This window comes from Vidua macroura, chromosome 6 (genome assembly GCF_024509145.1).
Source record: "Vidua macroura isolate BioBank_ID:100142 chromosome 6, ASM2450914v1, whole genome shotgun sequence".
Classification (NCBI taxonomy): Eukaryota; Metazoa; Chordata; class Aves; order Passeriformes; family Viduidae; genus Vidua; species Vidua macroura.
In genome coordinates this window covers 15,477,937-15,505,325 of record NC_071576.1, presented here as the reverse complement: position 1 = coordinate 15,505,325, position 27,389 = coordinate 15,477,937, and the positions used below count along the sequence as shown (strand labels likewise).

At 37.9% G+C, this 27,389-nt stretch overlaps 1 protein-coding gene across 3 annotated transcripts in view; it reads left to right on the top strand.

The window, feature by feature from the left end:
* Positions 1 to 27,389, top strand: part of UNC79 (unc-79 homolog, NALCN channel complex subunit) — a 106,244-nt gene that overhangs the window by 2,524 nt on the left and 76,331 nt on the right. For 2 of the 3 annotated variants that reach the window (XM_053979214.1, XM_053979213.1), the window contains exons 2-13: positions 2,839 to 2,959; positions 8,465 to 8,769; positions 12,120 to 12,290; positions 15,092 to 15,184; positions 16,513 to 16,568; positions 17,184 to 17,313; positions 18,878 to 18,942; positions 20,783 to 20,871; positions 22,033 to 22,073; positions 23,291 to 23,319; positions 24,361 to 24,587; positions 24,901 to 25,072. In XM_053979214.1, coding sequence (XP_053835189.1) covers positions 2,839 to 2,959; positions 8,465 to 8,769; positions 12,120 to 12,290; positions 15,092 to 15,184; positions 16,513 to 16,568; positions 17,184 to 17,313; positions 18,878 to 18,942; positions 20,783 to 20,871; positions 22,033 to 22,073; positions 23,291 to 23,319; positions 24,361 to 24,587; positions 24,901 to 25,072 — 1,499 coding nt within the window. Of the gene's footprint in view, positions 1 to 2,838; positions 2,960 to 8,464; positions 8,770 to 12,119; positions 12,291 to 15,091; positions 15,185 to 16,512; positions 16,569 to 17,183; positions 17,314 to 18,877; positions 18,943 to 20,782; positions 20,872 to 22,032; positions 22,074 to 23,290; positions 23,320 to 24,360; positions 24,588 to 24,900; positions 25,073 to 27,389 lie in introns of those variants that run through there. The other variant, XM_053979215.1, reaches the window with a different exon arrangement.

The window sequence follows — 27,389 nt, the reverse complement described above, 5'->3', positions numbered from 1 at the left end:
CGCAGGGTGCCATCACGTTTTGAAGTGTGTCTCTGGGTACTCAGAAACTCAGAAAATTGGGCCATTCAAACACTTGCTGTAACTTGAAAGCTGGCAAAGTTTTTGCTCTGGGACTTTTCTTCAGAAGTTTCTTTGTGTTGTGGGAGGCTGTGCTTAAATGGACATTATTTTGGGAAACAGAATTGGGAAGTGAGGCTGAAACCTTTAGCCTAAAGCTAATGTTTATATTTAGACTTTATAAATAAGTTTTGTCTTTTGATGTTTGGCCTGATACAATTGCACAACAATGCCAATTAATAAAAATGAATGGACTTCCATCTTTATTAAAAAAAAAAAGCTGTTCTAAGTGATTCTAGATACCCTATGCCCTTTATTGAAAGTTAGTAACTGTAGGGAGGCACACAGCTCTCTGAAATACATCTAGATCTGAATTGTGTAATTATCTTTGGCAGTTTGTTAGTCCATTTAATTTACAGATATCTGACAGCAAACCGTGATAGCCACAGTAATCTGTGCACCTTGCTGTGAATTGTTCTTAGTTGGGTACTACCTTGCATAGTCTGTGTCCTTTACAGGTATACTTGGTTTCATACTTTTTTTTTTCCCTGACCAGAGAAAGTACGTCACAAAATACGTTTATGAAATCATTACTTGCTTAATCTAGAAACTAAACTAGATTAGTTTTATGGCAGTTAAAAGAAATGTCTACCTTTTAAATAATCTGATGAGACGGCCTGCAAATCTGGGACTAAAACTGAGATTAATGGGCAGAAAGAATGAAGTGTGAGATGAGAAGGGGAAAACATTCTTGGGCTGCTCAAGTCAACCTCTGTAATGTGGAGTGAAGCACATCCTGCCCAGATGTTCCTAGCCCAGTGGTTTGGGGCTGTACAGGAAGCCAGATGTGGCTGCTCTCACACAGGATGAGCTCCTGCAGAGCACAGGTCGTGTGGCACAGGCCTACGTGGTGGTGATCTGATCCGTGTGACAGAGTTCTGATCTCAGTTGTTTGAGGGAGAGGGGAAAAAGTCATGATTGTTTTTAGTTATTCATTCATTGTGAAGTAAAAGACTTAAAGCTGAGGAAATATAATTAAAGATGCTTATGCATTTTTAGTGTGTTGCTTTTGCATATGCATTATGACAGTGTCCATGGTTGCATTTTTGCTTGCTGGTTTCACACAGACCCCAGCCCTTCACTCACATGATGGGCTTTCTCCTTGTGATGAAGCCAGGTAATATCATGAGAGAGACTTCTGTCTGTAGAAGCTTCACTTGCTGCAGGAACTGGGGAATGCCCTCCTTACAATAGGAAATGAGTTAAAGAATGACCTTAGTTGGGTGCTGTAAGATTGGATTTCTTGTCATGCGTTCAAGAAAACAGTTTTCTTCATTTGATGATTATTTGAGTGTTCCTCATTTTATGGATAATCAACTTGAAATTGTCAAACCTCATTTGTTGTGTGGCTGACCGCTCAAGGAATCTTTTGCTTTCTGGATGTGAAAGTCCAGTATGTACTGTTACCTATAGTGGCAGAATGGCTCTCAGTATCTCAAGCTGAGCCTCCAACAATATTTGCAGACACTTTGCTTTTGGTGTCTGTCCATCAGTCTTTTCGGCAATATGGATACAATGTCACCCCTTCTCATTCAGCTTGCCAGTGGCACAGAAAAAAAGCAGAAAATTAATGAACTGTTCAGCTATCTGAGCAGTGAGAGGCATAGCAATGTCTCCCAGGTAGTTAGTACCTTTCTGTTCAGTGGAGGACTTAATGCTATTTATTGCTTAATAAATGCCATTTGACCATGAGAATAAAACCAAGAATTGACTAATTGCTTGTTTAGGAAGGATGATTTATCTTCCAAACTGAAGGACCCCTGTAAAGCAGCAAGGTGTATCTCAGTCTAGTGAAATACTGTTATAATCCATATGTTTAAGGGCCGAAAGAATTCAGAAGCATCTCCCCTTTTAACTGCCTGTTACAATCTTGGTGCACTTTTAACACGATGAAGAGTTCCTAGGCAGCTGTGCTTTCATGAGGCTGTGTCTGCAGTGCAGCACAGCTGAGCAGCCCTCTGCCCCAGCCAATGCACTCTGTCTCAGCAGAGTTGGTTAATCTGAGTGGAGCAAGAAGAGCTGTGTGTGTGTAGGTGTCTCTACATGAGACTCTCTTGTGCTGTATAGGCAGTGTAAGGCAGTGCAACTAGTGGGGGGTAATCACTTTTCCCCCAATACTGAACACGGATTCCTATTAAAAAATAAACCCAGTGTTACTTGTAATACAAGAAAAATTGGTTTCAGTGGAGGTGTACACCTCCTGCTGCTCTTTGAAATCCCCTTATCTGCTTGATTGCACTTCCTAAAACAAATAAACAGCAGACACTTTGCTCTTTTCATATCTTTAGTTCTTGCATAAAGTAAATGTATGGCCCACAGTAAATCACATAAGGTCTCTCTGTCTTAGCTTATATCTCTGCTTTGGCTGTAGAAATACTTATCTGTCTCACATGAACCTCCTGTGATCCAATGACTCATTCATTATAAATGACTCTTGAGATGCTTGGAGACATGGAAGAAGTGTAGAGTGGCAATATATATTTTTTAATTTGCTAGCACTAAGTTTGCCTAATACAGATGCAGAAATTCACTTCCATGTGCTCTCCCTGGCACTCTTTTACAATTTATTCAGTCAGAACAGAATGAGCAGAGAGATTTTTTTCTGGTTTTTGAGTTAATACTTAAAAAAAAAGAAAACGGAACAAACAGATACAGCTCTGTCATAGTCTGCAAAAAACCTAAATGAAAGTTTTTGTGTTTGTCTTTTTGTCTTTTATGTAGTTGCTTCCAAAATCCGTTACCTTCAAGAATACCACAATCGGGTTCTCCACAACATATACCCTGTGCCCTCTGGAACTGACATTGCAAATACTCTGAAATACTTTTCTCAGACCTTATTGAGGTAAGTTTTGACTAATGCTCTTGAAGAAAAAAGAGCTAAAGAATTGTAGGGGATGTCAATTGGCTTTGAATTGGTTGCCAGATGTAATGGGTCAATGGTCAGCTGAAAAGAGTCAGAGCATAATTTAAGAAAAACACGGTATGAATGAATGCCTTCAGTGGCTGTTGCCCAATTTGCCCAGTTAAGCCCCCTTACTGAGTGGCTGATTCTAGAATAAACTTGGTTGATTATGCATTTGCTTGGTCCTAAGACTTAGCTGAACGCACAAACATGCTGAACTTGTGAAGAAAGGAGTTTGACCTATAGAGTTTTAGATGTGTATAATCATGGCCTCCTTGACAGTCCTGGTGCCTCAGAATCCCAGAGTGGAGCCAGACGAGCAAGCAGAACTGGCTTCTTACTGTGCTTGGTTCAGCTCTTCTGGGTTCTGGTTCAGTCCCTTAGAACAACAGGAGCAGACAAAGTTTGTATACAGATCTGAATTTGGATGGTAACAACACATCAGGATTGTTTCTGATCAAACATTTTTGACTTAGTCTAATGTTTAGGAATAATGTATAGTGCTAAATACTACGTGACTAGAGAATACATTATGAATAGGAACTACTACCTTGTCTTCCAAAAAAATAGGAAAAAGATGTGAGACTTTATTAGGAATAATGTACATTCCACAGTGCTGCCTAGTGGATTCATATCTCCTATTTGTTTTTAAAATGGCTTTTGACCATGAAGAGGGGATTTTTGTCTGCTGGTTTTGGCTGGTACTAGTTTTCACATCTAGAAAAATGCAGGTCAAATTGCATTCCTGTGCATAGCTTCCAGGTTTATACCAGGAAAGATTGTCCCCGCTGTCAAAGGGTAGTTTGGAAATAAAGCTATTTGCCTTATTTGAGGAGGAAACATTAACAAAATACAATTGACCCATATATTTGTACGTATACTCCTATGATGTATACAAGTTGAGAAGCAAGAATTTAAACTTGAGAGAATGAGAACAATTCACTCTAACATTCAAAGAGCCTGGGATACAGCAAAATTTTCTTGACCCTGTTTAAAAAGGAGAGGCAGATAAACAGAAATAATTTCTTGTGGAACATCTTTTCACAGCAAACTTGAAACCTCCTGTTTACTTTTGAAAATTTCAAGGATAGAACTGTTTGTTTCCCTCCTCATTTAGACTGTTGAAGAAACTTACAGCAGCCAGTAGGACTTTTTGTTTGAAAGTTAATAATTAAATTTTGTCTCATTGTATTGAGCAGTGGGAAAAAATGTTCAGAGTCACAAAAGATACTTCTGAACTGTGTCTCTGTTCCCACATCAGGCTATTATGATGGACTATTTGTACAACACACACTTAAATTGGATTTAAGTAAGATTATTTATGACAAGACAGCTTTTGCTTAAATACTTTGAGCCTTCCAGCTGTTAAAGCAATAAAGTTGGACTTGATTCTGAAAGTTTTCTCTTTTAGCTGCAATTACCAAGTGCTGTAATGTGATATGTTTCTTTTTGGTCAGAAGTTCACTGGGTCAGGATAGATTTAGAATTCTGCTTAAAGAAAGCATCTTTCTACCACTCTGTGGTCTTCCTGTATAATGTACAGCTGACCTGTCCTGTTGATAAATTCTTCACACTCCAGGAGCAATGATGTTCCTGGGCTTACTGAAAAAGCTTTGTACTTAGCAACTATGAGAGCAGATCAGAAATCAGGGCAGCAATTGCACAGTCAAGCAACTCCATTTGTTTTATTTCATGTTCAGAATGGGACTGAACCAAAATCCTCTTGTTGATAATGCTGAACCCCATGGAGCAGAAGTGATACTTATACCTGATACACAAATGGCTTTGTCCTTCATGATCTGGGATCTGATTAGCCTCAGAACTAAAAGGGTATGAGAAATTAATGCCAGGGCTTGGATCTAAATTTAAGTGGACTGAGTTCTGATACTCAGGCAAGGTCAAATTCACATTCTAAACCCCTGTAGCTGGGGAGTTTGAACTGTGGGTCGAAGGCTGAGTGCTGTGATTGAACCAGTGTAAGTTTATACACTTGCTGATACTAAGAAAGAAGATGGATAAAAAAGCAAAACAACACACCCTGTATTTAGTGTGGCAGATGGAAAGAAGGAAACTCCCACCCACTGTGTGCAGATCTCTGGAAGATTTACCCTAAAACTAAACAGACTGGTTAAGAACCTTTCTGAAGAGCGTGTTCAAAAATTTATTTGAATATTTTTCATGCTGAGTCTCCTTTCTGCCTCCTACACTGAGACTCCATTGTACAAGGTTTAACATCAGTAATAGAAGTACATGGTGGAGAATAATCTTTCTAGCTTAACACAGAGCATATGCAATTAATTTGGGCTGTTAGGGACAAACAATTCTTGGTGAGCATGTATAGTCATAGAAATAATGAAGGAATAGTCAGAGAAATTCCACATAATGATTGGGTTTTACAGAAGCAAATTTTACTGTTTATTACACTTTTACCGTTCCATGTTATGGACACGCTGACTGTGTTCTTTTCAGTGGGACGTGCCCACTGTTTTGAATCACATTCATATGTGGTGTCATTTTGCTGGCTAAAGATGATTGCACAAAAGATTAATTTGCTCCTTTGCTCTGTATGCAGCCTCCATAAATTACAAGCTCAGGGGTGGGGGGAGCAGATGTGGAATGACTGAAAAAATTATTCCTTATTTCTATAACAAACATCACATAAAATCACCATACACAATGCATAGCACATTGATTCATTTAGTTCTTCTTTAATTTTCTCTTTGGGAAAAGCATTTCTTTACATTACAGCATGAATTTGTTTCATGCCCTACTCATTTTCAGTGATTTCTCCCTCATTTGAGGAATGATCTAAGGCTTACGAAACATCCCACAGAAAAGCTTATTCTTTCACATTTTCCTGAGGAAAATTCTCCATATGTATTTCTAAGTAAAATACTTTATGTGAGGCATCGTTATGAATGCCGTGGTGGCTAATTAATGGTCACTGTTGTGCTGCCTTGGTGAGATGTAATTTCACTTGTAGGCATTTTAGGAAACCTGTCCAAGAAGGCAGTAACTGTGGGATATATTTGCAACAAAGATATACACATCTTGAAACAAGGCGTGGTAGCTTTGCCCCTTATTGCAGAGCAAGTTCAGTATGGAGTAAGTTCAGTATGGAATTATGATTTGCGGATACTCCAAATTCTCAGTACTTGGTTTGAATTGAACCAGAAGCAATTTGCAATCGTATCTTGGTCTTAAGGGACTTCCCAGATTTTCAATTTTTACTCCTCTGTTTATTGCCTTTTAAAAATATGGGTCAGGCAAAAGCCTGGACATGAAATTCTGGGTTTTTAAAATTTGTTTTTTAATAAATTTGGTGTGGTTCCAGCTGGAATTTAGATCTCGTTAAACAAAAAGATGCCCTGATCAAGATACAATAAGTGTGCTTTGGCATCTAATCCAGAGATAGGCCTGTAGCTCAGTGTAAGAAGAAAGGATTAATATCCTTTCTGGAAATAAGTGCACGTGGAGTGATGTTTTGGCAAGTAAAGAGATGGGTAATTGGTATTATCTGTTGGTAGACAAGAAAGGAATACAGTGTAGTACCTTCACATCTCTAAACATAAGCTGTAAAATATGGCAAATGAACATCAAGCAAATTAGAAGGAATCAGCACTCTGATAATTAATTTTTAAAGCCATACTAGATCTTAGGTGATGTTCTGATAAAACTGTGACAGTGATCATGTTTCTTTTACTGGACATTGGGTAACAGAAACCAAAATCATCTGCCAAATATGTGAGGCACAATAAAAAAAAAGGAAAAAAAAGTATTTTTGTAAGACAGACTGTCTGCCATCTCTGACTGCAAGGGTGATGTAATAGTAGCCAAGTAGCCATGTGATAGTAGCCACTTGGCAAATAATTGTTTTTGTAAAAGTGTTTTTTATATATGGCAAATGAATGACACCTTCTCTTATAAGCACCTTAGCAAGAATTTGGCTTACTTATGTAAATTGCTGAATTGACTTGGGGGTAAGATTTGCTGAGGTGATTATATGGTAGGAATTTCTGTACTGTTAAAGAGAGGTTTCCAGAAGTGCCCTCTCTTGATATAATTCTGCTCTACATGAGTCAGTGGAAATCTTAGTGCTATTGGCTTGTCTTTTATAAGTTTAACACTGACTGTGGGAACAGAGTTAAACCAATGGCAACTGCTTTTGGAAATCCCAATGACTGAGAGGTGCAAAAAGGTGCTTTAAAAAGGGAAAAAAAAAAAAAAGCATTGTGTGTGCGTTAATATTTTTAAAAGGTGTATTATATTTTATAGGCACATATGGAGATTATGAACTAACCCTATAACTGCTTGATAACTAAAATATAACACTGCTTAAGCGAGAATTTATTTCTATTTAAAATAGTGGGGTTTATTTTTTAAATAAATTAGATTACCATGTTTACAATCATGTTTGCAACATTTTTAAAACTACATAAAAAGCTGGTTGACGTATAGCCTCTATTTTGATTCCCACTAAATTATTTCTATTTTTTGAAATTATCTCTCCTTTAGTTTATAGTGAGTTATGTTGAATAATAACGTAAGTAACAGCAGGAGTGTATGGTAACATACTGTCTGATCTGCAGTTACATAATTGGTCTTGCTTGCTTAGCACTTAGATTTTTGAAGATAACTATTTACCCAAGGAGTGTTTGTATTCATAAAGCAAAATGTTTCCTCCCTAAACATGGGCAAAATTAAAAACACACATAAACAACCATTATCATTAGCTCACAAACATATGCTAAAGACCATCTACTATATATTATTTTATGACTTTTCCAAACGTAGTTTAGTTAACATTTTAGAAATATTATATTATTTCTAAATCCATGTGCCTGTTTAAACTTCATTATCTCAAATGATACTGAGTGAGTGGTCATGAAACAGTATCATAAAATACATACAGACATTATTTTAATGCAATAAACATGTGATTTTTAAGACTATCTTAACAAACACACATGTTTATTCTTTGCTAAAACATGTTTCTGCAAGTGCCACACCTATATTTTGCATGTTTTCAGTCAGTTGGCTCAAAAGATTATAGGGGGGAAAATAAATCTCTCAAAATCCTCAGAATCTCAGAGCAAAATACCAGCCTATTTTGACACAGCTAAACACTTTTAATTCTTAGAATTTTTCTTAACTGTGAAACATGGGTAGGGCACTGAAACATGCATTTTTATATTTTTGCTCCTTATGAACCAGATAACACATGAGATGCAATGAAATTTTCCTAGATGTCAATTTTTAATTCTCTTATCTTGAAGCATGGAAGTAAATGGTTGCTAGATTTGTAGACATGCTGGTTTTGGTAGTGATTGCATCTTATGTGGGATGTATCTGGTCTTTTATTATTTGTTTTATAGTGTCATTTCAATGTAATGTGCTGTTCTTTGTGTCTTTGTTGTCTCTTTTTTTTCTTTGTCCCCCCAACAGCATTTTGTCCCGCACAGGGAAGAAGGAGAATCAAGATGCCTCCAATTTGACAGTGCCCATGACCATGTGTCTTTTTCCTGTGCCATTCCCACTCACCCCATCTCTAAGACCACAGGTCAGTTCCATCAACCCTACTGTTACTCGCTCCCTCCTTTACAGCGTCCTGCGAGATGCTCCATCTGAACGTGGCCAGCAAAGTCGTGATGCTCAGTTATCAGACTACCCATCTTTGGACTATCAAGGACTTTACGTGACACTGGTGACACTACTGGATCTAGTTCCCTTGCTACAACATGGGCAACATGGTAAGCAGGCCCTTGAATGATTCCAGTGCTGTGAATCCATGAGTGATGCATATATCCAGTAGAAGAGATGGGCCTAAACTGACCTGGATCTGGATTTCAAATCTCCTGGGATGCATTTATATCCAAGTGTTCTGTTTGACTTTCTCAAATAAAGGATGTTTTTTGCTAAATGTGGATTTGGGTTTGAATTCTGAGGTTGTCTGATTTTTAATGTGCTGGTGGTATGTAACTAAAATACAATTGTATGTAACAAAAATTACACAGATGAGTGTAAAAACACCCAGATTTTTAACTTGAATCTGCTGGGATAACTTCAGTCTGTCTTTTTGGGGTGGGTCTCTTAAAAATGCACAAAGAGCTTGCAAATGTGTATCTGGCCTATAAGAAATACACAGATTGAGTGTTCTGGTGAAGGTCCATCTCTACACAGAATATAGTATATATTTAACTGAAGAAAAAATCACAGTAATTGTGCTTTGAGATGGCTTTAAAATACTCCTGTGTCAAAAAGATAGGAGCATCTCTGTCTGACTGAGAGAAAACCAATATTGTCTTATGTTTTAAAGTAGCTGCAAGGTGGGTTTGTGACTGTGTTGTGTTTGTATTGTTTTCCTCCAGTTCTGCTCTGCATCTGTTTGGTTTGTTAATCTTTTAGCCTTTCCCTACTGGGATGCAGTAGCCCAGTATTCTCCCCATGTATTAGCCAATATTAATTTCCACTGTGGTATCATGATGTAATACTTACATAGGTCAGTATGGGAAGATGCTTTTCTATCTGGTAACGCTGCTGAAATTCTTTAGGAGGAAAGTTGTTTCTGTTAAGTGCTGAATTGCCTTTGAGCTGGCAGCAGCGTGTTTGAATCCAAGACTGCTGCACTAGGAAATGAATGGTATGATCTTGCAAAAGCAGAGCCTGTAGTGAGATACAGATTGCTGACGTAACTTAAATTCTTAGAAATGGTGGAGTTAATGATCAAAAAATCTTTTCCTAAATAGATAACATGGTGATGATTAATAATCAGTGGAGACCTGTAAATAACGTTGAGCAAAAATAATTTTTTTTATGGCAACACAGTGGCTCACCTTGTGTGATTTTTCTGCCCCTAGTCACATTTTTGATCCTGTGTTATTTTACATTCTAATAGGGACATGATCCCCACTTGAGTAAGGAAAACACTTTAGGAGTAATTACCAGTGGCTTGGCAGCTGGAAGGGTAGACCAGTGGGAAATCTTACAGGACTCTGTGCTGGGTCTAGTATTACTAAATATTTTAATTTTTACTAAATATTTTTAATTTTTTGCTTAACTGATAGACTTTGGATTTACAGATGTTATCAAGATGATTGCTAGCATGTGCTTTGTGTGAAAGATATGTGATTCAAGTAATTGTGGCAAGTTGCATTCTGTTTTGAAGCCTCTCCACAGGAGAAATGTAAAATACTATGCTTAAGAGAGAAATTAAAGGAAATAGAGGTAATACCACCTTGGAAGCTGTACTGCAGAGACCTCTGGGTGTTAACAGTAGATCAGAGAAGACCATAAGTCACTAATATATAAATATTATTCTACCAATGTGTAAACTTTTTTTTTATGTATGAGACACCCAAAACATTATGTTTATTATTCCAACAGCCTTAGTAAAGCCTCAGCTGGAGTAAAATTTTCAGATTTGTCCATCTAGCTTCAAGAAAAACATGTACTATTTGTGAAGAGTCCAGGAAAAAAAAACAAGAATGATTTGAGCAGTGAGAGAAAACCAGAAAAAAAAATTGGTTTATCTAGCTTAGAGAAAAAATGGAAGAGAGATGTGATTATGGTATGAAAATATGTAAAGGTTGCTGTGAGGAGAAATAAATGAAACCAATCTATTCGTTATAGTTGATCTGGATAAGAAGTTATACACTTATATAGCAGCAATGGAAATTTTTTTAATGAAAAAGATTTTTATATGATAAAGATGATTAAGCATTAGGATGAATTGACAGGAGAAGGAGTGAAATGTCTTGCATGTTTTTAAGAACATTTTAGATAAACATGTGCCAGGAATAATTTGATTGACTCATGCTTGGGACTTGCTGTTTTGTATGGTTTTGTGTGTGCCGAATCAAATTTTGCAAAGAACTTGTTATTTATTTCTTCCTCAGCTTAGTAATTGATTAAAAGAAATATATATTTTTTTATCAGAACAGTCCATGTTGTTTGGGTAAGTACAACTGCTGTGCAAGGCAATCCTGAGCTTTGGCCTGCTCAGGCTGTAAAAGAGTGTATTTAGCTGGTGAATATGTATTGCACTGAGGGTCTCGTTAGACTCTTGCATAGAAGGCTGACCAGAATCACTGAAATGGGCTGCCAATTTTAATTTTTGCTATGACCCAGGATGTTTACAGCTACAGATCTCTCTGTGCTTTACAGAGACAGTTTTAAATCACACCAGTTGTATAGATGAGACTGAAAGCCTGTGTGTGATGTACTTAAGGCAGGGGAATAGTTAACAAATGCAGGAGGAAGGCCTTCTGATGTCTTTGGATCATCGTACAGGTTCATGCTCAGGCTTCACTGAGTGCTGTAACCTTTGTCAGAGGGTTATGGGCACCAGCTCACTTTCTCATTTGGGAGAGAGTATAAAGATTATTCCACAGTGCCCAGATACACAATAAACTATGCCTTCCTTTTGGATCTTAAAATGTTGCACAATTATTAAGTATCCTTTCCAAAGAGTTACATTATGATTTATTGAAATAAGTATAGAAAATCTTGATAAATATTCCTATCCTTTTAAGCTCTGGCCACTTTTAGCCTCAATGGTTTCCTTGATAATCAAGATCTGTAGTTTAATCATGTGTGGTTTGAAAAATACAGTGACACTTCCTGTAGTCAATATATGTGAGATACTTAGCAGAACTCTTGAAAGTAATTAAGATAAAGTTCTTATTTTAATATGACTGATAAAGACTAGAATGCTTTTTGTAAAATCTGGCCTTCAATACAATGTGCATTTGAAATTCTGATTAGAGTAACACCTCTGCTTAAATTCAAGCCATCATATGTTAATCACCATATGATTAATATCAACACTGATTTTAACTGATTATTTTATAGGCTGTAGCTTTCATATTCTCTTCAGATTCTTTGGTGTAGTGTTCAGCAGCTGTTTCCCTCCATTTAGGAGGGACTTAAAAATTGAGGGTGAACTCACTTGTCTACAGTGATTATCTTCCCAAATTACTTTGAGAGGAAAGCTGGAATTCAAATATAATTAATTTTTTTTAGTTTTGTAAACAAGAAAGTACATAGTCATAATTACATTTTCATGGTAATGATATTATATTTCTTTCATTTTATTCAACAGATCTTGGCCAATCAATTTTTTACACTACTACATGCTTACTTCCTTTTCTCAGTGATGATATTTTGAGTACTTTACCCTATACAATGATTTCAACATTAGCTACCTTTCCTCCATTCCTGCACAAGGATATTATAGAGTATCTCAGCACATCTTTTCTTCCTATGGCTATATGTAAGTAGAACTCATTCTAGTTATTGTTCTGTCTTGGCACATAATGGTATCAGACTGTACGAGTCAAAATTTGATCTGTGATAGAATTGTAATGGAACATCAATCTCCTTACATACATAAAATAATTTCATGTGACTATTTTCAAAGGGAAATAGCTCTATCATTTTTATTTATTTATTACACTGTGTTTGGGTGTGAATTCTTCCTTTGTTTGAAGTGTGATGTTTATTTAAAAAAAAATCACTGTTTTCAGACTCCTAGAACTTCCAGTGCCAGCAGTGGGATTTTTGAATACAGAATCAATGGACAAACTGCTCCTGAAATAATAAATGCAATAGCAACATGCATAATTTTTGCATAGATATAGATCAGGATGTACGAGTATGATTTTTCTCAATGTGATGATGTTGTGGTGAATTTCTGATTTTCTCCCTCTCTGTCTTCTTGGCACTTTCTCTCTAAGTTCTATACTAAATGACTGTGTGTGTAATGTCTCCTATCCAGTAACAGTTAGGACTGAATCTGATAGTCCCTGCCTTTTTTTCCCCTCTTCTTTCTTTTTACTTCCCCTCCATGAAGATGTCACATGACTACTTAACCTCATAGTCCCTGCACAGTGTGGATCTTGAGGTGTGTTCTGAATTCTTGTCCATGTTCCTGACAAAAAGCTTGATAGGACTTCAGCAGTGATGAGAAACGTAACCATTTTCCACAGAGAGAATCATTAGGGTCAATATTAGGTCAGTTTTAACCAACAAGCCTTTTACTTTGTGTGACCAAACGCTGGAACAGTTTGCCAGAGCAGTTGCAGATTCTCCATTCTAGCAGATGCTCAAAACACAGTTTTCCCTGGATATCTGCTCTAGTTGCCTTTGAGCAGAGGGATTGGCCAAGATGATCACCAGAGGTCCCTTTTAACATCAACCAGCTGTGATTTTGTGAGAATGTCTCTTCCTTATTTCTATATTCCCGATCTCTGTGGAAAAACATGAACAGCTTTTGTACAGAGATCAAGAGTAATGCCATTTAAGCATGCAGAAGATGCTGAAAGAAGCATAGTCCAGTGTTTTGAGATTAAAATTTAATGCAAATTTATCACCTGTATTTTCTGATTTGACCAGTCAATGATCTTGGAAAAGTTCCCTAACTCTTCTGGACCTCAGTTTTCCCATGTAAAATATTCATTTTTAGTACATTCTAATGAGGTTTTCTCTGTTAACTCTGACACATCTAATGACAGTGTGCAAATTGAAATTGCTAAGATATATTTAATACGTGTGTGCAATAGGTACTCTGTGTTAAAAACAGAATTTTGCATTAAACAACTTCTTTTCCCAGTGCTGTAATCTGTTAAAGGACAGCTGAGGGTGGTGACTTGTCCTGTTTCTTCTCAGATCTGTAGAACTATACCTCAGAATAACTGGATGAGTTGAATCCTTGGTTTACTTAAATAGATGCTGTTCCCCAACTGCCCTTGATAGAGATTGCATCCTTGCATTTGCATTTGTCATGCTGGCTTTCTTCTCTATTGGTTTTGGTGAGACTTCTGTATGAAACCAGTCTGCTGCTTTTTAAATTTACTAATCTAGTACTGTGTCCTACTTTTTTGCTGATGGCTATATTTAATTGCCCAGTTAGAGCTGCCAAGTATTTTTCAATTTAAATCCATAAAAATACACCTTTCTGTAATAATTTGGGGGCGCTTATTTGTGTGGATAAGATTAAAAAAAGAAATTAATGAAGTGCAGTGAAGAGATCCATAGTAATGTTGGGTCATGTGGAGAACAGAAAGGTAGAAATTCTCCATTTTCTCTTCTCTCCTTCATTTCTATTTGAGTGTTCTTTTAATTAGTCTCCTTGTCTTTCCCTGTTGGGAATTATATGCTCCTTTGCAAGGCAAGTGCAGAACCTTTCCTTCCCTTAGCATTTAGTTTAGATTCAGACCAAAAGGGAGGATGCAAGAGATTGTCTAAGCAGTTGGAGAGCCAGATGGGAGGGATGAAAACAGCTCACTGAGCTGGTAGCTACAGTTCTGTGCTTCTATCCCAAATGCTTGGTATTTGGGTCCTGGCAGCCAGGCTTGGGAAGTGCTGTGAGGGTGGAAAGATACTTGTGACATCTCTTTGTAGGAGCTTCCCTTCAAAGCCATGTTGCCATGTAAAAGTTCTGCATGGTTTTTCCAAATATATACCATTTAATAGTAATAAAAATACCACTTCATGGGAGACCAGGAGGAACTCCAGCCACTTTCTGTGTGAGGTAAAAGATACTGAGGTAAAAGATAGTCAGTGCTGCTGTTCATCATTGTCTCAGCACAGTTCACATAACCATGGGACTGATGTTTCCAGCTATAACTTGAGCTCTTAGCAGATGCTCCCTGAGAAGTAATCTGTGCCCTGCACCAGCAGCTATCACCAGCCCCAGCCCTTCCTCAGCATGCCTCAACAGCAGGCTTTCAGTTTTCCCCTCCAGTTCCTCCTTTCCCTTCCTACAATCCAAGGCCTAGGTGCACTTGGCTGTACAAGCGATGTTATTTTGATCCAATCTGTGGGTTCTGAAGGAGAGGGCCTGAGAAGGCAACTGGTTGATGCAGTTTTAGGGATGGAGTCACACTGATCTGGAAAACCTGGTGTGCAGTCTGTGAATCAATACCTAGGCATCTTTCTCTTCCACTTTTTTCTGTTTTGTTTTCATGACATGGCACCTTAGGAATTTTATCTGCATGAATTGGAATCAGTTACATGCTGATTCTGATTTTCCTGTTACAATAGAAATTTATTTATTTTTTCCTTTCTTTTAAGTGGGATCTTCAAAACGAGAAGGTGTTCCAGCACATGTCAATCTGTCTGCATCATCAATGCTGATGATTGCAATGCAGTACACATCAAACCCAGGTATGTGTAAACATGCAGCATGGTATCATTCATTCTGAAACTATCAGCCAGGAAGTATTGTCAAATACAATTAGAAAAGTTTTCATTATGGGAAAAAACTGTCTTTTCCCAGCACAGGATGAAAAATGATTTGTTGTAGTCAAAACTGAGATTTCTGAACATCATGCTGGAAATAATCCTTATGGAGATAAGAGATCTCTTCGTGATGAAGAAATAGGATTTGGCCCAGGATTGGAGACTCTGATCTATTCATGTTTGACATCACGTTTGACATGTTGCTATGTATAATGTCAGTGTTGGAGAGAAATACCATTACCTTGACTACAGAAATTCATAGTAACTGTCTTATACTATGATTCAAATATCACTGAATTCACAACTGGTACTATTTTTCTAAAGAAGACAGGTAATGCTGGCTGCAGGCTTAATGGAACTATAATGAAGTTAAATGTAATTATGATATCTAAACAAAAGTGAGGCAGTCCCTATTAAACCATTGGGATCACATAGCCAAATTGAAACAGTATTGAACCCCAGTGAGCTGTTACATTGCATGATCATCAGCTGTCAACCATCTCCTGTCTTATGTGGATGGGTAGATGGGGTGTGTGTGGAGGAACCCCACACTGCATTCTCTGAGGAGTGTCACATCATCCTAACTTGCTTCACACAGGTAAATAAAAGCAGAGCACCATTTTTAAAAGCTGCTTGCAGAAGTCAGGTTTTTTTAATTGAATGTTCTGTCTTTGTTTTTTTGTGATTTCTGTGTTCAAACCATCAGAGAAAAATGTTGCCCTGTGGTTTTTGGGAAGTCAGACATGTAAAGTAGTTCACTTGGCTCTCGTGTTTGTTTGATACAGAGTGGCTCCTATAGCCTTTTGTATATGTGGAAGTAATATATTGTTACATGTGACTTCCACTGCTGCTTCAAGATGAGTGACAAGATACCCATTTACACTGTGACAGAGGGACAAAGTTTTAGTGAATCAGCAGGTGTTTTTTAACTAGATGTGCTTGAAAAAGATCTCCATGGCTGTGCAAAAAGCTGTACCCTCATGGTAATCATCTTCCTGCATTTCTTGACACAGAGAAGTTACTTATATAAATATATATATAAATATATATAAATATACATAAATATTCAGTTTCTTATATTTTGTGAAGACTCTCAGGACATTGATTCTTTAGCATGCCCTTTAAAATAAAAAATATTTGAATGAGGCATATAGTTTTCGATGGACAAAGCAAAGCCGATCAGCTGATTACCTCACTTCTGTAACCTGAGTTTCCTTGTCCATATTAAGTCTATACTGTCTTTTCTCTCTCAGTGTATCATTGCCAATTATTGGAATGTCTCATGAAATATAAGCAAGAAGTATGGAAAGTAAGTTTATGATCATATATACTTTGTGGAAATGACTGTGCTTGGGTAGTAATAAAAACCAGATGGCTTGAAAATTGAACTGTCTGTATGCCAAGAAGTTGTAAATGATCTTTATTTCCAGTCCTCCCTCTGGATTATGGAGAGGAAGGTCCCTCTAATTTTTAGTTTACAGAGGCAGTTCCATGTTTTATAGAACAGAGCTCTGTTTCCCAAGTACTATGTGGTTGTGGCTCCAATGAGTGGAAATTTTAATAATGAGCAGGCTTCTCAGTTCTTGTGGGACTGGACTTTTACAAGAAATATTTGTGAATATTATTGTCTGAATCTGCTCTGAATCTGGTTTATTTATCTGTATCTCACCTCTTTGCTCCATGACTAGACATAGAATTAGTTAGTGCACTGTGGGATGAGTAGTTGCTGTTGCATGCTCTGATCAAACTCAGAAGCATTCAAGTTGGTCATCTAATCTGTCTCTAAGAGCATACAAAGGAAGTTTCTTAGGGCATGAAATGTGTTAATTTTGTGTGTTCAGCTATCTTTAAACAGAAGTACAACATCTTGAATTGCGGTGTGTTACCTTGCAAAAATAAACATTTTGTACATGTCTTTCCTTAGGATTTGCTGTATGTAATAGCCTATGGACCATCTCAAGTTAAACCTCCAGCAGTACAAATGTTATTTCACTATTGGCCCAATTTAAAGCCCCCTGGGGCAATCAGTGAGTACAGAGGACTTCAGTACACAGGTCAGTGTAGCTGGTTTTGCATAGGCCAAAATAAATAAATTATGAGGAGTGTTAAAGTCACGTTTTTACAGTTCTGTGATATATTATGACTCTTTTTGTTTGATAAGTTGTACTTTCATAACAATATGCATTATCCATTTATCTGCATTTTCAAAAGATGTTATGAAAAATAAAAACTCAGATCATAGCTAGTAAATATGAGTAAATAGGTTATCTTACTCACAAAATCAAGTAAACCTGAACAGGAGAAGAAATAAATATTGTGTTTGTAACAAATAGTCTGTGAAACTGCTGCCTGGGCCTCCCAACAGTTCTGGTTTGTGTTCCTTTCAATTACTGCTTTGGTTGCTTTTGTTGTGCCAGCTGCTAACACTGCTGCTGTTGCTAAGACTTCTTATCTGGCTGTTACTGTCAAAAAAAGTCATGTGATGTCAGGTGCAGTTAGTATAATGGATACATTCTCAAGGTTGATTATAGGATGAAAATGGGGGACAAAGTCAGGAATGCAGCTGGAGTAGGTGCATGGTATAAAGTCCTCTGTCTGCCAGACTCCCCAGAGATACTGATGGGATAGTGCTGCTACAGGGGCATGAGAAGACGTTGTCCAGCAACACCTCATTCCTTTTCCTGCTTGTCTGTCTCAACCTGTTTCAAATAATCTCTGTCATATGACATAGGTTTTGTTCACTTTTAAAATTTCTGGACCAGAATGTGACATTTTAAATTATGAAAATGAAAGGTTGGAAGAAACCTTAGAAGACCCCTAGATCAACTCAAGTGCAGCCTGAATGTTCCCGGTAGAAGTTTGTCTGATCTGTTCTAAAGCCTTCCATTGAAGGGTTGATAAATTTTCTTGACTACTTAGAAAAAAAATAAATTCTTCATGTACTGCTCTGCATCACTTCTTCCATGCAAGCAGGTCTGTAAACTAATCATGATAGTATTCTTTTTGAACTGTTACTAGTACTGGATAGACGGGGTTTTTTTCCTTATATGTAAGATTTTGCTAATATATCCCAGAATGGGATGAGTATTATCTGCAGTTGCATGGTGTTTTGATCTGGGGGCATCTCGTAGAGCATCCAAGTTATGCCATTTGAGCATCCCTTTGTTTTTTACTTCTTGTCATTACACAGCTAAGTCTCCTTCTGACACTGGACTAGTTTTCCTTTGTCTCAGCTGTGTTTTCATTTTGCCTGGGAAAGTAACTGAGTTTACTCAGCTACTCCTACCATCTTGCTCCTGGAGTGGAAGGATAGTTAATTATTTCAAGATGCTGGTGAAATCAAGAAGAGTCTGCAGCAGGAATGTCTGTGTCTTACTTTTTTCATTTTCTCGCTGAATCTATGGTTCATTTAATTATATTGTAAATAAGTCAGGAGGCCTGTATGTTCAAGGTTGTTTATGGTAATTATTAAGCTTCCTGAGGAATGGCTATTTGTATCATACTCATATTTGTATAGTAGTTAGTACAAGAGGATCTTGTTCTCAATTGAGACCGCTAGACACAAAGAATGTAAATATCTCTTCTCATTTATTAATCAGCCATGTTTTGGTTTTGCAGCCTGGAATCCTATTCATTGCCAGCACATTGAATGCCATAATGCGATTAACAAACCCGCTGTGAAGGTACTGCTGGTACTTTAGGGGCCAAACCCAGCTCTCTGGGGAGGGGGAGGTTTTACTTCGACCCCAGCCATGTGCTGTGGTGGTGTGCAGGCGACCAAAAGCAGGTGCTAAAGGAGCAGCAAAGCCAGTTGGCACCAAGGGGCCACACCTTTGTGAATATGTTATTTGGCTGCCTAAAGCAAGATGAGGTTTTTCCTGCAACTACTGTGGCAAATCTTGAAATTAAACATGGTGATGGTTGTAGAGTAGTTTATAAAATTCTAAGCTGGCTCCTGGCTAATCCATGTAAATGTTTTCCTGAACACACACACACACACACACACACACACATATATATATATATATATATAAAAATAAATAAATATGAGCACAAATATTACTGTATACAGGAAACATTATTTCAATTATGTAGGTACATGTTCACCTTGGTATCTTGATTGAGCTCATACAATGTACCTACTCTGGTTATGATCCTCTACTTGGAATGTGTCCTAAAGCAGATAGCAACAAAGCTTTGCTTACCTTTTCTGCAGCTCTCTTTGAGTTTGAAGAAGGTAAATTGTATCTTTTCTGTTTACAGGCATAGTAAAAATGAAAAAGCTTTGACCAGGCTCACAGAACAATTTGATAGCAGAGGCAAGAACAGCAGCCCAAGTCCAGAACATACTGCAGTTAGGTGTACTGGTTAATTAATTTGTATCTATTTAAATATGTAGGTGCAACTAGTTTTCCTGGCATTTATTTGCATACTAATATAATTTCTTTAGTCAGAGAATTCTGCAGTGAGCCTTTTCCACAGGGTGTGATAGGACATAATGATGGCACTTATCTTGAAAGTCCTGCAAAGGACACCCTTCTTGCCCACTCCAGTCATTCTCAATGATTCCTCTCTCACAGGAAAAATGCTGAAAGGTGTTCCTTCGTGTTGTAGTGGTCACTAGTTCCAGGCTAATAACACAGTAGAGCAAAATATTAAAAAAGTACAGTTTCAAGCTTTGCAGATTAAGTACCTGAATATTTTTGAGTGATCTGTTAACCTAATTTTGACAGAACCAATTTTGATCAGTCATCACTTAGAAAAATGCAGCCTGTTGTGTCCTAAACAGTTGACTTCGTTAACAAAGATGAGAAACATTCAAAATGTATTTGTCTTTATTTATAAAGTCTTGTACTCCAATGGAGTAAGAGTGATCAGAGTGGTTAAGATACAGCATATGCATACTACTGTTCAGTGTTTCCTTTGTAATACAAAACACTTGAACAAATATGTATGGAACTGGCTGTTAACTGTAACTGTTTTCTGTAATTGACATATGTGAAAGGATAAAAGCTAATGCAAGACAAAGTCTGGACCTCTGTTGCCAAGGGAACTGTGAGTCTTTGTTCTGTCACTGCAGTTGTGCTCTATACTTGAAAACTGTGATGACTGAAAATTAGATTTTGCTGGAAGAGGCATTTTTGAGATAGAAAAATCTAGACCTTTCCATTACCTTGTCCTAAACAATGGATCCTCTATGTGCTGTCTCTTTGGGGACAAAAAAGTAGCAGTGTATAGAGAATATATGGTGGGAGTATATGTCAAAACGTACTTGTCTTTCAGAAAGCAATCATATTGGTACTGCAATATGTCCTATTTTTTACAGGCTCTCACATCCCTATCTTTGTTAGAAATAATTTGAGAACTTGTATGCCATGTGCTATTTTCTTTCATTACTAAATTCTCTTAACACATATCAAAGCTGTGTTACATTTTATGTCCTTCCTAGCATTAACATGTTGAACTTTTTCAGCAAGCTTCAATGAACAGAGGTGTTAATCCTTTTCCTTCTCCATGTTTCAGATGTGCATTGACCCATCCCTGTCTGTGGCTTTGGGTGATAAGCCACCTCCCCTATATCTTTGTGAAGAATGCAGCCAAAGAATTGCAGGGTAGGTAAACCATGAGCTGGAAAATGATAAATATTGTTAGACTCCAGAACTCTGGAGTTTTGCTTTTTTGGAGTATGATTACCATATAATTAATATAGATAAGCTTGTTGAAATATAAGGAGCACACTGCCACTCAATATGAATAAGGATTACAGATTTTTACCGCACATGATCAGCATTTGCACCTACCTTAAACAGAGCTTTTAATTGGAGATCTCTGAAAGAATAGATACTGTGGGATGATTGACTATGATAGGGAAACCTCATTAATGAACCAGCTTATGCTTATGAAACAATTTTTGTCATCATCCATTAATTGTCATTTAAAACCGAGCATTACAGTGAAAGTTCTTTTACAGAGCTTTCACTAATGTTTTGTAACATGTATTTCAGATCAGTCTCTAAGATATACCATTAAGCGGCAGAGATCAAAGAAATTGATCCAGGATTGGCCAGTATTTGGAAGGAATGTACCCTGAAATAAAATAACCTTACTTTGTTTTCATTTTTGGTTGATTTTTTTACCTTTAAATTGCTACTTTGGTTTGCATCAGTATACCAAATCTACTGAAACTTACAGTCAGTGCCAGTCTTACTTCAAATGGACAAGGTTACAGATAGTTCAGAGCCTAAAGGAGTGTTTTTCTTCTCCGTTTCAGACAACTTTAAATTACACTGGCTGTGGGAAAAGCAATTACATCTCACCTTAGGTTTTTAAGTCATCATTGAGTTAAAGCTGCAGGAAAAAGTAATTGAATTTGGTAAAGCATAGCTTCTAAGGACACGCAGAGAAAACAGTACTGGTACTTTAGTTTCTTTTCTACATTCATCTGTTATTCTTCACTACCATTTCTTAGCTGTCAGACTTGCAGAGCACACTCTCTTTTAATTTGATAAATTAAATTTCAAAAGTAATTTTTGAAAACCTTGGACATGGTGACAAACATCATCAAAGTGGTAATTTACAGTAAGACAGCACAACAAAGAGATGTAATGTAAATCAGTCTGCAATTTATAAAACTACATTTGAAAAAAGCAGCTTCAGAATAATGGCATTCCTACCACATTGATTTATCTAAATTTCCTCTGGCAAAATTAAAGCCATGTATATAAATATATATATGTATAAAAAGAAAGCTAATTATAAATACATTTTTACAGGGATCACAGTGAATGGTTGATTGATGTTCTTCTGCCACAAGGTAAGAGATATTTTAAGGGTAGGTACAAATTAATAATAATTTTACAAAGCTATGCTGATACTTCTTCATACTGTATTACTTGAACTGCTGCATTCTGTTCAAAAGTGTTGGGTGTTTTGGGTTTTTTTTTTTTGGTTTAAGGTAGCTTGTACTAAATGCTGCTTAATGTCCTTAAAGTATGAAAAATTGACTAATCCTCCATCTGAAATACTATGCTACTCTCTAGGTGTGAGGAAACGGAGACAATTGAACAGGTTTTCAAATCTTGAAGCATTCACAATTAGAGCCGAGTTTTTTAAAAAGGATTTGTGTCCCACAGTGCTGTTTAAAAATGGGGCTAGTTCTTCCAGTAACCTGGGTCTGATTTGAAAGCTCTAAAAGTTGCTGAAAATCTATAAAATGAGGCTGCAAAGGATATCAGAAAAGGACATAAAATATTTTTGATGATCCAGTCATTGATCCAATCGTTGTCCCTTGGCCAGTGAGAAAACCTGATATTTTGTAATCTACTGGAATGCAGACAATGTGTGTTGATAGACTAATCAGCATCAGCATATTATCTAAAATAACCCTTCCAGGGACAGAATGAAGACTGCCTCTCTCTTTGCTTTGCAAACTGAAAATTCTGAAGCAGTTGAGATTTTCTTGCTGTCTGCTTTTAGTTGAAATGTTACCCAGATAAAGAATGTTTTGTTTACTTAAGGGAAGCACATCTTCTTAATCAGCCCCTTAAACTTACTGAGTCATATGTTGCCAGGGCAACAGATCAAATAGCTATGGCTTACAGGTTGAATCTGCAAACATTTCACTCTGAAATTATGGGCCAGACATAGTGGCTGCTTTGGCATTGTTCATCCATATTCACTACTCTTTTATGCCAAGAGCTTTCACAAGCAGTGTAGGCCCACCTGAGCCATGTCTCCTGCAGCATGCCACAGTCCTGTGTACAAGGTGTGCTTTTATAAGTCTGTCTGTGAGGCAGAAGCATAAGCAGAAGGTAGATGGGCTGCAGAGCACACCACACTTAATGCATTTCAGAGTAGAAATAGCCACAGGCCTAAGTGTACAGTGTCCTAAATTATGCAGGCTTAGGGGTTTCAGTAGTACCTGGAAAAACAAGAGACTTCCTTGCAGGATGTCCATTTTCCTGTGGCTGCCATAGTAAACCACAAAGACCGTCACTTTGTGTTCATGTTTTGTATGCCTTCCCCTTACAGCTGAAATTTCTGCTATATGTCAGAAGAAGGTAAGATTCAGCCATTTGTGTGATGGGGCATGATTTGATGTCGTGTGCAATGTCATTCCATTACTGCGTAGTGTGTTCTTCTTTGTACCATTCCAAAACTTCACAATTTATCCATGAATGCATTTATTGGTGGATGGAAATAATTCAGCAGCAGCAGGTTTCTTTTTGTTAAAACTGATGATGTTGATTTGAGTTGTAGGTTTTAGTTTAAGTGGCAATTAGTAAAGCAATTCAATTATGCAATTGAGCTCTGTTTGTATTCTATAACTCTGCTTTATGAAGAGGATTGAACAAGAGATGAATTTTAAGTGTTTATATATCTTCTCATCTCCTTGGATTAATCCTAAATTGAGCAAAAATCATACTGTAAAATGTTATTTTAAAAATACGCGGACTGAAAATCTTCAGTGCTTGGCTCTGAAAAGGTTGCTGACAAAAAGAATCTGCTTGCAGTACATACCAGCTAATGTGTTTTGATAAGACTTTAAGAGCAAGGAATACAGTGGATAAGATATTCCAGTTCTCATGTGGTAAAGAAAGCTTTTCTGTTAGGCTGGATTACTAGGTGGCAGAAATTTCAGGTGCTTATTTCAAAGGCTTGTACAGTCTCCTGTGATAAGGCAGATCCTTACATAGCATAAACTGTGGCATGGTGGCACCATTTTTTTGCACTCCTAAGGATCTACCTGTTGCTACCTGTAACCTAAAAAGACCTTCTGAAGCATAAGCAGGTGTTAAGAGAATTACTGTAAAATTTAGAGATTGCTCCGTCAGGAGGTTGAGGTTGATGATTTAAATGTCAGTTTGGTGTTTCAGAAGAGGAGCGACTGTGACATTTAAGTCCAGGCTCAGCATTTAGCCCTGAGCTTGTCTTTCTGGAAAGGTCAGTGATGTTTGGAGGTTGCACACAGTAGTGCTTAGACAAAATGATTTTGGGAATTGCCAACACTTGAGCCAGCTCCCTAGTGCTGGCTCTCATCCCTGTTTTCGGTTCCATTTCCTGATAACCTGTGGCCTGACAAACTCCTTTTTATTTTCCAGAACTGCAGCTCCCACGTCAGAAGAGCAGTTGTCACGTGCTTCTCGGCGGGCTGCTGCGGCCGCCACGGCAACAGGCCCGTGCGCTACTGCAAAAGGTGCCACTCCAACCACCACAGCGAGGTGGGGGCGGCCGCAGAAACCCACCTGTACCAGACCTCGCCGCCCCCCATCAACACCCGCGAGTGCGGGGCGGAGGAGCTCGTGTGCACGGTGGAAGCTGTCATTAGGTAATGTGAGCCATGGAGACGCGAGGCAGGATCAGGCTTTGGTGTCCGTGTTGCCTGCAGACCTTGTGCAGGTGGATTTTAGGATCACCGGGATAATTTGAGAGCAGACACTGAACTTCTGCTGCTTTTGCAGAGAGTGGCTCAGGTGTGAGTGTTGTCCTGAGGAGGAAGTCAGCCTGGAATCCTAGGATTTGATGTTATTTTGTTTCAGGAAAGTGGTGACATCATATGGCTTAACATCTAGTTCTCTTGATTAGATACCTGTATCCACTGCAGGAAAGGTGCATTCACTGACCACAAGCTTGTTTTATAGCTTGCTGAAAGAAGCAGAGTTTCATGCAGAGCAGAGGGAGCATGAACTCAACCGAAGGCGGCAGATGGGCCTCTCCTCTTCCCATCACTCCCTGGACAACACAGACTTTGATAATAAAGATGATGACAAGCATGACCAACGCCTCCTGAGCCAGTTTGGAATATGGTTCTTGGTAAGAAATTCATGCTTTTTTCTCTCTTCTTAGTTGCCTCTCCTTTCCTTTCTGAAGTCTATTTTACCTCTATTTTTTTTTCCTCACCTCTTGGCTTTAGTTGGAGACTTATTCTGATTTGTAAGCAAAAATTTGTCCTGTGATGCTGTCAGACTTGGAGATTTCATAACTAGTTTGGGTGGAGCTGCTGACTGCCTCTGTGTCTGCTAAAAAGTGTATAACAGAATTATTCACTCTCAGTTTTTTAGTTGACTTTCTATTTGCCATCAGCTTCTGTTCACAAGTGCCCCCTGGTGAGTGCCACTGTTTTAACTTTAAAAGGCTGTCCCCTAAAAATCTGTTTTTCACCTTCCAGCTTTCAACATGACTTCCTGGATGCAGAGCTTTCTCTCTTACCTCTGAATAAGCTGGAGGTTTCTTAGTGGGATGCTGTTGATTCCTGCATTCAGCTTGATCAAGTTGTGTCAGTCAGTGTACTCCATTCACCTGGTGTGGGCTGACAGAATGAAGCCCTGGGTTCTACCCCCACAGCATCTACCAGAGATTATTCCAAAACAGCAGGTCTGCTGCTGGCTAGGTCATGAGCAGGCCAGGCTGATCCTCAGAAACTGCATTCTGCAGTTCTCCTTAAGGAGAATTGTCTTTCTTAGGCTCTTTCCAAGCTGCCTTTCCTCTCAGGCTCTCTCTTCAGTCACCCAGTGACAGATGGGCACTAGCAGGACCCCTCATCCATTGTCTAAACAGAGACAGGATCTCTGGATGGCAGGGTGGTAGGTGTGGAGTTCTACAGTGCCAAAAGAGCTGCTCTGCAGTTTTAAGGAACTACATGAATAAACTTTATATTCTGCTGACATCTTGTGGGTTTTGTTGTTGAATGTTGTTTTAGAATTAAAGACACCTATGATTTTTATTGTGCCATGTGCATCTATTCTGTATCAAATGATGTTTTATAAAGACTGAAGGTCTATATTTCCAGAAGTAGAATTAAGTGCAAATAGAACAGGTTATGTTTCACTGTACATGCCTCATCCCTGACATTCAAAGTGTACTGTTCTGCGGTAGGGAGAAAGAACTCGCCGTCTCCATTCTATTCCTGTAAAATCTCTTGATCTCTCTGTAGTGGGTATCGACAGAAATGACCACACAAGTTGTGAGAAATCCTGGGTTGCTGTTTTCCTTCAGAAAATGACTATCTTTCATGCAGAAACTGGATAAAGGGTCAAGAGCTCCTTTTAAAAAGGCTGCCAGCTGATACTGCCTTTGAGTTAATGCTCAATTGAGCCAAGCATAAGGAAGCAAACACCTGAACTTCAACCTGCAATGAAGTAGAAGACTGTGCTTGAATTGGCAAGAGGGTTGATAGCTGCCTCATCTCAAGAAAAATCATGGAGGAAAAACATTTTTAAAATGGGTTCTGGTTTCTCTGTCATTTCTTTCTCCAGATACAACACAAACATTCATGTGCTGTGAGGCAGTGGTCACCAGTTTCAGGTTGCCAAGTGCTGAGAGTGCAGCTTTCTCTAGGAAATGACAATGAATAGCTGATAGGTGGCTAAAGGAGCTTCTCAATTCTCCTGTCATCCATTCTTTGCATTCAGGGCAGCAACCTGACTTGAAACTTTGTCTCCTGTACCCAGATGGTACCAAGAGCTAAAATATCAGGTAATTAAGGGCTTAGCAGTGTGCTGGCCTGTGAACTGGGGTAGAAACTTGGTCTCAGATCTGTGACAGCTTTACAGTCCAGGTATCATTTTAGAGAGTTTGGAGAAGGGGTGAAGAATATTAAGCATTATGTGGGAATTTCGGAGGACTTAAAACTCATAATCATGCCCCAAATGAGGACAAAAATTCAAGATTGGATTTTTTTTTTGCAAAGTAAAGATCATTTATTACATTAGGTAGGCATTTTCTTTCAGAATTTTTGAAGTTCTTGATTTGACTTGTCTTTTTATCTGGTACATCTTCTATATGTGTGTGTATGTATATCATCTATTTTACTAGATTTACAGTACCTTCTGAAATTAAAAGTAATTTTAAAGTTCAAACAAAAAACTTTGTCAAAGCAATCTATACTGATTTTTTTCAGTGTTGAAAGTAAAGAAAAGAAAATCAATGCCTGGTTTTTTTTTCCATTTTATTGCTATTTTCTGGTTATGAAATGTTTTGTCAATTGTCCTGTACTGACCTCTGCTTAAAACTGATAATCTCATTTGTCTCCTATGTAATCTGCATCCTCATAACTCTGAGAATATACAAAAGATAGTGGACAAAAAATTTCCCACCTTTAGTTCTAGAAATGAAAGTTGGTTTGTGTTTC